The sequence below is a fragment of the Ictidomys tridecemlineatus genome, chromosome 2, assembly GCF_052094955.1.
Source record: "Ictidomys tridecemlineatus isolate mIctTri1 chromosome 2, mIctTri1.hap1, whole genome shotgun sequence".
NCBI lineage: Eukaryota > Metazoa > Chordata > Mammalia > Rodentia > Sciuridae > Ictidomys > Ictidomys tridecemlineatus.
Window position 1 is genome coordinate 178,117,063 of NC_135478.1, and position 13,422 is coordinate 178,130,484.

General features: G+C 39.8%; 1 protein-coding gene across 1 annotated transcript in view; it reads right to left on the minus strand.

The window, feature by feature from the left end:
- Lamb1 (laminin subunit beta 1) overlaps positions 1-13,422 on the minus strand; it is a 68,047-nt gene that overhangs the window by 51,801 nt on the left and 2,824 nt on the right. Inside the window, exons 4-7 of the mRNA XM_005319439.5 lie at positions 11,843-11,978; positions 8,607-8,680; positions 2,398-2,586; positions 2,246-2,309 (exon numbers count right to left, since the gene is read on the minus strand). Coding sequence (XP_005319496.2) covers positions 2,246-2,309; positions 2,398-2,586; positions 8,607-8,680; positions 11,843-11,978 — 463 coding nt within the window. The remainder of the gene's footprint in view (positions 1-2,245; positions 2,310-2,397; positions 2,587-8,606; positions 8,681-11,842; positions 11,979-13,422) is intronic.

A 13,422-nucleotide genomic window follows, 5' to 3' on the forward strand; every position in this document is an offset into this window, starting at 1 on the left:
TCAACCTTCTCCATGATTGTTTTCATTAATTTCTAAGTTGTTCTTGCCAAAGTGGATCCCGGGAGATTGGTTATTCCATCTGCCCCCTGGCTGAGCTCTGTAGCCTGAAATTGTTCATAAGCTTTATTTTCATTTATGCTGATACAGTCTTACAATGTACAATAGAAGACAAAAGAGTAGTGGCCCAGTGTATTAGATACTTTCAAAGCCCAAATACAATTTTATATACTTATAATAAATGCATACTTCACAACAAAGACTACAGAAATGGCTGGGGGTGGAAAGTTAAAATGCACGCCTTAGACTTGTAAAATCTGCAGCAGAAAACCCACGTTCCTACTGAGTTGAATGGCAACATTCCCTACTGCAAAATCCTCCTGCACAAAGTGAGCACAAGCCCCTGCTGAAGAGAGGCCCAACTACAAATATGAAGGGCAGCTGGAATATTTAGAAACCCTTGAAATGATCTTTGTGGAAGCCCTCAGAAGAGCAAATATGCTCCCCTTGCTCTGCTGCTAGAGTTAACAATCAAGCCTCGAAAAAAACTGCTGTTCCATCAGGGGATCATCTTTGAAGTGCATCTCCGAGGTCTGTACAATAGGGACAACTCAAGAAACATTGTTCCCTGGATTACAAAGTAAATCCAAAGCATGATCAGCTCACGTGAATACAAAATTCACAACTGAATTTTGAAACACGGAAGGATGGCCTCATAGCTCACTCATATAGTGGCACAGAGCTGGAAATACTATTAAACATTTGTTTTACAATAGAATGAATGAGTAAATTAGGGACCAGAGACAGTCTGGGCCACATGCAAAATTAATTTAAGCAGGGAAGCAGTACTTTTCTGGCAATATTCCCTGGATTTCTTCCACTCTATTCTTCCATGCTTCAAGCTTGGAAGTTCCGTGAGGACTTGGTTTACAAAAAGGGGCCAAGCACAGCTGGGAAAGATCAGCAAGGACCAGCCCTGCCTCTACTCAACTGATTGCAACTCCACAGCACGGGAGGCAGGCTCACCCTTTCCAGGGCCAGCTCTGTGCAATACCTCAACCACAGCTGGCTACAGTATTCACACCAACATCAGCTTCGATTTATTGAACATTTTCTATAGGTCAGACATTTTGGTTGGTCATTTATATATGTCAATTAATTTTCCTTCTACAATTATCCTAAGGTCAATATTACTCTCTCCATTTAAAGATGAAAGAAAGCAGCAACAAAAGTCATAAATAAATTACTTGCCCTGGGTCACACTGCTATATGATGGAACTGGGATCCAAATCCAGTTGATTCCAAAGCCTATACTTTTAATTATTGCACATTGTTTTCCAAAAAGATCAGAATGTAATACTATAATAGCATGAGCATATCTGCTGAACATTAAAAAGAGCTCTGAACTGAGAATCATAACATGTGGGTTCAGATCTGACTGCCATTTAATAGCCACATCACTTTATGTATGTTGTCCAACTGTGAGCCTCAGTGTATTCACCTATTAAATGGAAATACAACCTTCACCTTACTGAGTACAGTGAGATGGCTGACACTTCTTCCTTCCCATCCTCCCTCACCAAGATTTTTAGCAAAGCATATGGCCACCTAGTTGGAGATGTTTCCTAGTGTCTCCTGTACTGTGGCCATTTGACCAGTTGCAGCCAATGGAATATGAACAGAAGTGATATGAACAATTTCCATCTCTCATTTTAAATGAAACTTGGCTTGCCTGCCACAGATTGAGGATACAATGGTAGTGGTCTAATTCTAGCCACGTGGCTAAACCTGGGAAGAAGACTGGCCATATAGCTAGGGCTACCCACATAGCAAGTAGAAGTGAAAGCTTAATTATAGCAGTCGAGCTACATTTCTTCTCTGGAAAACCCTCTGGCTGATTGTATAAGAGAAATAAACTTCTACTTTATTTGAGCAACTGTATTTTTTGGCACTCTTTGTTACAACAGCTTAATCTGTATTCTAAACAATATACTGAGCAATAACAGAAGTAAAGCAGGATGATCAACATAATTGTTTGAGTACTTATGACATAAATCTTTTACTCTTATCAAAATATGTTCTCCATCATTGAAGACCTATTACTGATCATTTCAAGAGCTCCTGGTAGGGTATTACAGTGGAAGAAAGAAAATGTAGGTGGATTAGGGACTGAATACTTGGGTTCTGGGTGATACTCATTTCATGAGTGCTGTTTCCCACCCAAACATTTATTTGAAAACAAGCTTACTCTGTATCCTCGGGCTATAAGGATCTTCTATTTTGAATGCAGGATCTAAAGCACGAAATATCACCTAAAAATAGATGAGAGTGGTTGGCATTTTTACAACGTCCCAAAAAGCAGACTTGCAAGTAGAATGGAGAACAAAGGAATAAACAAACCTCTCCTTCTGTCGAGGGTTCAATGTCAGAATATCGGGAATCACAAATTATATCATCGACTTTTTTCATGGGACCAGTTGAGATGCCTGGGAACGAGCTCTCACAGTCATAGGCGAAGTATCTGTACACGCCCCATGTTTTACCAAAGTCAGACGATCGCTCTATCAGCATAGCAGCCGGACGGAATGTCTAAAAGCAGGGAACAAAAGTCTCATGATTTTTATTGGTAATCTGTACTTTTTTTTAAGTCACACATGAAAATGTCACTCACTATGTGCCACAAACCCTGAGTGCATTTGGCTGGTACTTCAGACAGCGGCTGGATTTCAACTACTTCAAGCTGTTTCATGGAGCCTCTTCTTGCAAGGAAAAGTGTCTGTTCTCTAAATTTTACACGTTTTCCTCGTCTACTAGATTAGTAAGCTGTTTCTCTTTAGAATCGAATTAGAAACAGACCTTAACAGCAAACAATTTTTGGCACGCTTACCCACCATGCCCATAACACAATTGGGTTTGGGTGCTCATTTTTTCATTTCTTCATGTAACCCTTCAATAAATGTATGAACAGCCTAAATAGACCAGACAGGGACCTCTTTGGATTACATGTGCTCTACATAGTTCAGTGAGGTACTGATATAAGCATAAAAAATTTACAGTACATGTCAAACACCACAGTTTAATCACATGGAGTGTGATTCAAAAAAAGAGGAAGAAATTAATCCAGATGTTGGGAATTCAACAATTCTCTTGCTAGGTACATACCCAAAAAACTAAAAACAAGGATTCAAATAGACACTTTTACATGACCATTTATGCCGCACTATTCACAATAGCCACAAGGTAGCAAGAACTCAAGTGTCTTTAAACTGGTAAACCGATAAACAAAATATGGCAAATACATACAGTGAAATATCCCTCGGTCACAAAGAGAATTATGATACTTGTTACAGTGGATGAATATTGAAAGCATTATACTAAGTGAAACAAGCCACACAAAATTTCAAATATAATAATTCCATTTATATGAAATATCTAGGATAGTTAAGAGATATCTAATAGAGTAAAGACTGAAAGTAGATTAGAGGTTACTAGGGGAAGAGGGAAGAGACAATGGGAGTTATTGCTTAAGGACTACAGAGCTTCTTACACTAAAATGTGTTAAAGGGCAAATTTTATGTTATGCATAGTTTACAACCAAAAATATTTTAAAAATAAATAAAGCTAGGAAATGCTTCACAGAGAAGATAGCGTCAAACAATCTTAAAAACCCTCCCTGGTTTTCTAGGCAGGGGCTGGAGGTGGCCAAAGGGGGCAGGAAAGGTTGGTTGGGGCAGGGTATGAAGGCAGTTGTTTGCCATTTTAAGGGGCTTATTTTACCCTTCTACAATGAAAAGGAATTCCTGAGGAATTAAGAAGAAAAAAGTTAAATGATCATATTACATTTTAGCAAAATAACGCTTTTGGCAGAATTATTGAATTTGGAAAAACAAGATAAGGGGAAACTAAGTGGAAAAAATTAAAAGTTTTTTTCCCCCAGCAACTCAGGAAGCTGAGGCAGAAGGATTACAAGTTTGAGACCAGCCTCAGCAACTAAGTAAGGCCCTAAGCAACTTAGCAAGACCCTGTCTCAAAATAAAAAATGAAAGGGTTTAGAGGTTTAGCTCATTGGTTAAGTGCCCCTGAATGAACTCCCCAATTTTAAAAAAGTGAAGTGTTTTAATTGAAGCAATTACAACATGGAGAGAAACAAATGGATGGAATTGACTGCTCTGAAAAGTTAATGACAGTAAAATATGCTGAATTACACTTGGTGGTCAATTAGATCTCAGTGGAGAGGAAAGGAAACAAGGCACCAGTGCTGCCGATGGCACAGGTTATTAGAGGAGTGAAGGCCCTTGGATTTGGGCCTGGGGCGTGTGCCAGTTACATGTGAGGTGCGAAAACAGTGGTCTGGCACTCAGCTTTGAGAACAGAGCTTGAAACATGAAGTCCCTGCACACACATCAACTATATGATGTCTCCAAAAAAGAAGCAAAGGCAAGATAAGGGGAACCAAGGTCAGTGCTACAGGAAAATACACCAGCGAGAGGCTAGACCAAAGGAAACAGCAGAGCCGGCGATGCCAATTACAGTATTCCATTTAACTCTCTACCAAGGGCTGATCTGACTTCCTTCCAAATTCCTATTTTGGAGATCTAATTCGATGTGTCACAATGTGACTCTATGGAAATAGGGTCTTCAAAAGATAATTAAGGCTAAAGGAGATCATTAGGGCAGGCTCGAATCCAACACGAATCCAACACGACTGGTGTCCTTTGAAGAGGAAATGAAGATCCACATGCAGACTGAAGATGGTGTGAAGACACAGGAGAAATCACCCATCTATAAGCTGAGGAAAGAGGAAACTAACCCTGCCCATACCTCCAGCTCAGATTTCAGCCTCTGAGATGGAGAAAAAAAATATATATATTTATTGTTTCATCCCCCTGTCTATGATACTTTGTTAGGGCCGCCCTGGGAAACTACACACCCTCTTAACACATTTGACTTACAGAGGAGGAAACTGAGGCTCAGACATTAATTGACTTGATAGTTACAGGCAGAGCTTACATTTAAATCCAGGCTAAATAAGACTAGTACCATCTCCCTTTCTGGTTAAGGGCATTGAAGAGGGAAAGAGTTGGAAGGGAAAGAGATAAAAGATAGAATGCTCAAAACCAAACTAAGATGAAGATTTAGGAGGGGGTGATGAACAAGGACAACTGGAAGTAAGAGAAAGCAGAATGAGCGCTAACAAAGAGCAAATGGGCAAATCCTTCACACAGACGAGCGCATTTTGGGAGGTGAAGTCAGACCACCATGAAAGAAGATCAAAGGAGAGTTAAGCCACCTAGGAAACAGAACCCAAATAAAGATGCCTACTTCTAAATTAAAATCAGCACTTGACAGTAAGTTGGGGGAGAGCTAAGGGTGATAATGAGCACATGCCTAGACCTCAGACCTCTTCTTAATCCCAAGACCCTTTTTCTCTGATAAAATGAGTCCAGAGTAAGAAAGTAGTTTACATTTTCAGATGCATAAATTACTTTTTTAACCCATCCAGGAATAGAAGAAAATGATAATCAAACTGAAGGGAGACTAAGAATTTTAGGTAAGGGAGGAGATCCTCAGTGACTGACTAAACTGTAGTTTTACTACTACTATCCCAGTAGCCATGGCATAGTCCCATGACATCAGACTCCTGCTTGGTGACACTTGGAGAGGGTCTGAGAGGACCACGCCTGGTCTGATGTCACTGTGTCAAAAGGAAAAGTGAGGAAAATAATTGAAACCAGTCTTGTCTGTGCTTTCTTCTTTTTCCCTTCTGGAAACTTCTAAGTTCCAAAGGGTCATTGGTAAGTCATCCAATTTCCTGTGGAGTTAATATGCTGTTGGAAACCGGAACAATGCATTGCACCTCAAGAAGGCAGCCTTTCTGTGCCCTTTGCTTAGTGATCAATCTTCTCTTGGGCTGTTACACAGTTGCCTCCAGATATATAATAAACACAAGAATTTGGAAACATCTGACTGTATACAAAAATTTAATGAACATACACAAGATGAGTTTGGCTAGCCTGAGAAAACCTAGTCAGTCATCTCCATGGCAAACTCGAGTGAGAATAAACACATACTCTTCATCTCCATCTCCAACCTGAGTTCCCTTTCCCTCTCCACCACTGTGGATGTAATCACCCCCTTCCCAGTTAGCGGGCTAGATAACCTCTGACTCATCCTTTTCCTTCTGCTGCTCTGCCTCTTCTCTTTCTCCCCTTCATGGGTCAACCTTTGATCCTAAAGTATCTCAGCAATGATTCTCAAAGGCATTGGTAGCAGAGGGTCTCAGTATGGCAGCAAGAGGATACATGGGATGTGAAAAAGCTTTCCAAGAACATTCTGATCGCTCCTAACCTGGAAATTCAAAATGTTTTGAAATTCAAGACTTTCTGAGTGCCAACCTGACGCGAAAAAGTTTTGAATATTGGATATTGGAGCACTTTGGATTTGATTTCAGGATTAGGGATGCTCAAGTGATAATGTCTATGGAAATATTTCAAAATTTTAAACACTTCTGGTCCCAAGCATTTTGGATAAGGGATACTCAACCTGTAATATGGACTGGACTCCTGAGCTGCAGGAAGAGGCTCCCTTCTCTGTGAGGCTCATAGCTGGCCTTTCCATTAACACCAGCCCTGACTTCAGTAAGAGCTCCCAACTTGTCCCCTCTTCTCACTATCCCAGTCCTTGCTGCTTTTCCTTGTGGGTTGCCCTTTCTGAAACACTGGCCTATAAAGCTCAGGTTCCTCACCAAGGATACAAGGTCCCTCCGATTGTAATCTGCTTTGCTAATTTCCCTATCCTCACTTCCTGGAGCTCCAGGCAAATCTACAGAGCACCTGGCTTAACAAACCCTGCTCCACAGTCCCACCACCAGTGCTGCGCTCGCAGACTGTGTTCTCTGCCAAGAGTGGCTTTTCTTCCACCCCCTCTCTCTGAAATCCTGGTCAGCCCTCCTGGCTCAGGTCCAGTGCAACCCAGTCCTCTCCCAGGGAGGCTTTCTCCTTGATCCCAGGCTAAAAATTAATATCCCCCTCCTCTATGCAAAATACAGCGTTCATAAAACTATCAAGTGCCCACAACATGCCAGGAGAGCACATTATCCCCCTTCCCAGAGCAGAGGGGTAAGTCACACAACCTTTGGATATAGGCATCCTTCTTCCCATTTTACCAATGAGAAAGCCCCACACCAATAAATGGTGGAACAGAGATTCACACCCAAATCCGCCCACCCCCATATGTGTTGCTTTTCTCACTGGAGCTAGAACCCGAAGGGTAAGTTTTTTTCCCTTAAACTACACACTGACAAACGTGTCCATCATTCACAATCTAGTTGCTGTTTGACCTTTTGCATTTGTGTGCATAATTTCATCTTTGGCCCACTATATTCACTAGGATGAGTACTGAATATGTGCCCAAAGGACTTTTGAATACAAATAAACTCAGAACTATCCATCTTTGTGAACAGATGCTCTCTCCAAGATAAAAGACAAGACCATTAGCATTAATAAAGGTGAGTTTCAATATTTTTAGTTGTCACATAAACTGAAGGCAACATCTTCATGTGTGACTGAGTTTTAATTAACCACCAGGTTGACTGTGTGGACAGTGAGAGGACAAGTCTGGTGAAAAGAAGCACTTGGATGAGTTATTCTGTGACCGTTCTACCCTTCACCCTCGGGATCCAGTAACAATGTCAACCTTACTGTCCCAGCAACATAATCACCAGTTACTTGGGGGTAAGCAAGGAGATGAAGAGCTCAGGCCTGGGAACCACATGGCCCCAATGTTCCTGCTAGTCACTTTCTGGCTCCCACGCCCACCCTTGCTCCCTGGCCTCACAGGCTTTGGTAAGTACACACAAGTGAAACTTTCACAACTCCTTGGCCATATGGGACATGTATCCCAAGCACATTTTTCCTAACCTGAGAGGGTGTAGTTAAGTTCCCTAACTCCAACTGCAAACTGTTCAAAAGCGATTTTAATCTGGGAAGCAAAAAGCAAATTATGAGTTTTATGTGCGCCAACGTGTACTTTAAGCCATGTGGAGTCTGTCATTTCCAGGCAGCTGCTTGAGAAGAAACAAAGGGACTTTGTGCAGAGACATTCCCTAGTCCTGGAGTCATTTTACATCTTGAAAAGAAAAACGATGAGAAAAATCTACATTTAAGAAGGCACACACATTTCTTAAGGAACTGTAAAACTATTCCCACGAATTTTGCAAAACCTTGAAAACTAAAGATAATACACTTCCTTTTCAGCTACCAAGACTCAGCCTTAAAACAAACACATGGGATCAAAGATTTATGTCCAGATGTTTTATTGTGGTTTGGGAGTAAGTCAATGCTGCCTCTCTACGGAGAGTTAGAGAGATATCTAATTAAAAGTTTACAGTTGAATTACCTTAGAATAGAAGCTCTTTCTACTTATGGCCATGAAGACAGAGTATTTGTTAATGGTCATTATTCATGCCCATGTTTTAAAAATTACTCGATGATCCCAACTTAGGGCAACAAAAATTCCACTTGGGCCAACTCACAAGGACATTTGTTTTGAAAGGGGAGATTACACAGTACTCGCACGTGTCATTTGAAAGAAAATTATAGATTTCTTACCTTGAAAGTCATTATGAGATGAGTAAAATGGAATTCTGCTTCCAAATCCAGTTGGATAGTTACATTTTCCACACCTATCAGAGAATTTTAAAAAATAAAGAAGGAAATGGTAAGGCGATGGGGACATCTCTGAACAACTACTTAAGACTATTTTCTTAAACTACCCTTCGGCTCCTTGGAGAAATCCTCTTTGCCTTCCAACTTATGCCGAAGCTGAAGATATTAACGTTAATCCTCTGTACTTATTTAGGTAAAGAAGCACAGGCCAGAATGGGTCTTCAGTTTTCCACAAATCATTCTGGAACTCAACTTACTCAATCTGCTCACAGGAACAAGACATCTGGCAGGGTGCCTCTCAGTGCTGTCAAGAAAGACATTTCTTGCCCATGAAGACATGAAACATGCCCCAATCCACAAAGCCAAGCAATTCTCAGAAAGGAAGGGGGCACTTCCTGTACACAGTAGGGGGTCAGCTTGCAGTATGAAGCAAAGGAACTCAATCCTCCTTTAATAAAATACAAATACTCTTTTTTCTGTATGGGACAGCAAAGAAAATAAATAAATCTTGTGCATATATTAGTTTATGCCAACTTAGAAAAATCTGTCCCAGTGGGGGCAAACTTTGGATCCATTTCCACAGCCGAAAAACAATGCTAAAGAGACAAAGAATCAGTCAAGTAAATAAACTGGCCCAGAACAAATACTAACATCTTCCCTTTCAGGGGAAAGCCTGAGCAAACAAATGAGCCTTTGCACTGTGCCCTGAAGGTCAGTCAGTCCCACTTGAACACACTAAAAAGGCCACTGGAATCCCAGGGATGGGAAGCACCTCCCCCAACCCTAAGCCCTCTAGCCTGCCTGTTTGGTCAAGGAGACTTTTCCATATTTCCAGATTGGAGGGAGCCTTTGGGGGCCATCTTCCAGAGTAAAAGAAAGAACTCTTAAACGCAGGAAGACAGGAATGTGTCGGAATGAATCATGTCACAGACTGGTTGTATTTTCAGGAAATCAGTGGGATCTTTTGAAATAAACTCTCCTGCTGGAAAACTGCCAAGTCGATTGAGGGGAAAAAGTGGTCACTGGAACGGATATGAGTTAGTTGGAATGTTAAAGAAAAACACTATAATCATACTAACGAAACTTATCTAACTTATAAAAAAGAAACATATTACAAAACTACTCTGAACACTTATTCCTGAGTGAAATGTAAGCTAAGGTGGTTTTACTTCTCTCCTTTTCCAGGCTTTTAAAAATCTGGGATATTTGTTCAGAATTAAGAGATAATGAAATAAAGTACAAAACAAGACCAGCCCCATAAGACATTCTTACATGTAATGTAAGAACACATACCACAGTGTGTGTCCCCAAAGCACACATTCCATTTAGATTTATAGCCTGATAAAGCACTATGGTATTTTTTTTTTTTTCTGATGATCTGTTTTTGAGTTTTAATATGAGAAGAAAGATCCATGGAGAATAGAAACAAGATCATTCTTCTATAGGGCATTTGATTTTTCAGATCTAGGAACAGATTACCATTAAGGGTCAGTTAAAAGTAGCTGTATGTTCCAGGCCCATCTCTTGGCCTGAGCACTGCTGATTTAAATATCACCATGCATAAGCACAACTCACACAAAACACACAGAAAATAGATAAAGTCACATTCAGAGAGAAAGACTTTAATTGTGAGCTATCAGACAACAGAGAGATGTTAGGGTATAGTAACAATCAGTCTGACTTTCTAAAGGCCCAGTTCCATCTGTCTAATCTCATCTAATCTTTGTGACAGAGAACTCAAGCCCCTCTGTTTGGAAAATCTTTCTGGCATTTGGACTCTCTTGTTGCAAAAATTCAAAGCTGTAGAAATGGATCAACTCCAGATATAACTAAGAAAAACCTTCCCTAGGAACTCTATCACCTGAAAAGCAATTTTACTAATAAAACAGAGACAGTCTTGCTCCTATTGTCCAGGTACACTTTTAATTGTCTTTCCATTTCACTAGAAGAATGTGGAAGGTCAGGATACACTCTTGCCCCTGCTTGTAATACACTCCAGGCTATTTCAGAAATCCTCTGTGACTCACATTTATAGCAACGTTTGTCACATTGAACTGTCAACCAAAATATTTTCCTATAGGAATTGTTAATTCTTTAAGAATGAACCTAAATTATGCATACTTTCTGAGGATTGGTCTCAAATTTGTAACCAATAGTTCCCAAGGCCAACCCCTGAACAACTAACCCTCCCTAGAAAAAGTCTTCTAGAAACTTTTGCAATTTAATAGTGAATGACATGGAAAATATTAAATTAAGGGAGTTCCTGTATTATTGGATGATAAACAAGTGCACATATCCAAAGCTCTCTAGGTATAGGCCTATGCTAAAGAAATTTAGTTGTATCCAGCCCCTTTATGTCAGACTTCTGTTCACTTCTTTGAGGGTCCTTTTCCATAAAATTTTAATAAAAAGATCTAATAGTACATTGTTAATTAACACACTGATTTTACCTTTATTCCCTAAATTTCAACATTTAACAAATGTCATACTCATGTGACCTTAGTTTCTTAGCAAAAAGGGCATCATATTTGATGAATTTAATAAGTCAAAACCCAAAAGGCAAAGGAAAAAAAGGGAGTAGATTTACACAATTATTGGGAAATGGTTTAACTTAGGGTCATATCCATATTGATGAACTCTTATAATTATATCACTATTATTATTTAACAGCATTACTATTATGAAATTTTCTGTAGCTGGAAAGAAGGTTGGGGAGGATCTCTGATTTTATCAACCCCTTTCCTTTGGGGCTGATAAAAATGAAAGCTATGTTCTGTGGAAGAATAAGAATATTGTCCTGAACCAAAGTCTATTTGTCAGATAGATATATGTCAGTCTCTATATATTTTGCAACAAGAGAGCCTGAGGAATATGGAGCTCTTCACACACCCTCCCGTGACTGCCCCTGACACAAACTCATTCCCTAAGGGATTCCTTGGGTGAGGACGATGGCATATTCCTGTGGTCCAGCATGAGATATCACTTTCTTCTGAGCTGTCTGCTTCAGAAAGAAGGGTCAGATTTTACCAAGAAAAGTCATTGCTGCAGGCAGTATATCTGTTAGAGGCCATAATTACAGGACAGAAAAGCCAATAGTAATTACAAATACCAGGAGCCTGTAAACCCCATGCATGTTACCAATCACACCCATGGAACTTGTTCCCACATCAACCACATACCATTTTCGGATTGCCACCAAATCTTGAGGCGGTTTGGAGCAAATGTAGTGACCACATTTTCAATGAGATGGCTGTCAGGATTGAGGGTCTCATGATAAGGATCTTGGGAATCACATATAAAGCATTTTTTGTCCTCCTGTAAACAAGTAGTTTCATGAGTCTAGGAAGCAATCTCATTAAAACAAAACAAAAAACTAGCCACCACCACAACAAAAAACCCATTAAGCTCACAATACAAAAATCAAACCCTTATAGCTTCAAAAAAGATGAATAAGCAAAAATTTCTTAAATGACTCTCACATTTTTAAGTTATTGAGTCTAAAATACTATTGAAAATAATTTTCTCCTTTCTTGCAAATTCAAGGTCAAAAGTAAAAAGAGGGCTTTGTCTTCATAAGCTACTAATTTAATCAAAATCAAATTTCTAGGCTTAAACCTTAATCTCAGTAAATTGCTGGAGAAGCTTAGTCTAAAGGAAAATGAAGAAGAGGTATTAAGAGTTTTTGCTGACATAAAGCAAACTAGAAATGAGAAAACAAAAGAAAAAGAACAATTCATTTGGCCTGATTTTCTAAAACCTAAATAAGGCAGAAACCAAGTGTTAGGCAGAAGTATTTTGAGAAGCTTTGGGATCTACAGAACAAGATTTCTTAGCTTCTACTTTGTTTGAGCAAGCAGCTTGGCAGTGGGCTCACAGGCTAACCTGCAAACTGCCCAGAATAGCTGGAGAGGTGGGGACCAGGTTGTCCTGCCCCACTGGACCTCTATAAATGGGGGCTAATTCAAAGAACTCACAAACGAATGCGAACTGGAATGAAGATGATCTTGTTTTAGAGGAGATGTGAATTTCTCTGATTTTCTTTCTCCCTAAGATGGCAGCCACAGACAAATGGGCCATAGGGCCACAAGAATACCCAATTGTCTTTGCATGGTAATAGAGTGGATCATGAACAACAAAGTTTACTAGTTTCCCTTTCCATTTGGACCTTTGCTCTGTACCTACATTTTCTGAAGTGCAGATTATTCTCAAGTCTGAAAATGACCGAAAGACGGAAATATAAAGAGACTGACGTATATCTATCTCACAAATATACTGTGGTTCAGGACAGTATTCTTACAAGGCCCAAAATGACTGACTATACTTTTACATTCGTATTTATTTAGTCATTACCTTCTTCCCCAAAGAATCTGAGGATTGGCAAAATGTATTAACCAATAAATAAATAACAATAATAGAGACCCAAAGTTAGGGATATATGAGGACCAGGAACAAAAGCTTTCTCCCTTAATTTCTACACCCACTAAGTGTTTTGGGGAAAGTGCTTGAGGATATAAAGCACTTGCCTAGCATTTACAAGGCCCTGGGTTTGATCCTCAGCACCCAAAAAAAATTTTTTTTTTAAAGTGCATGCCTATTCCCTTTTCGACCCCATTGTCTGTGAAAAGCACTCTACAATTTCATGGCTAATCCTATAAACTAGAGAGTCTGGCTCTACTTGCTTTTAAGACAAGCAGACAGATTCTCATTCTGGTTGAAGCTGATTTCAGACTCTGGTGATTCATTTACAGGATGTCCTGGC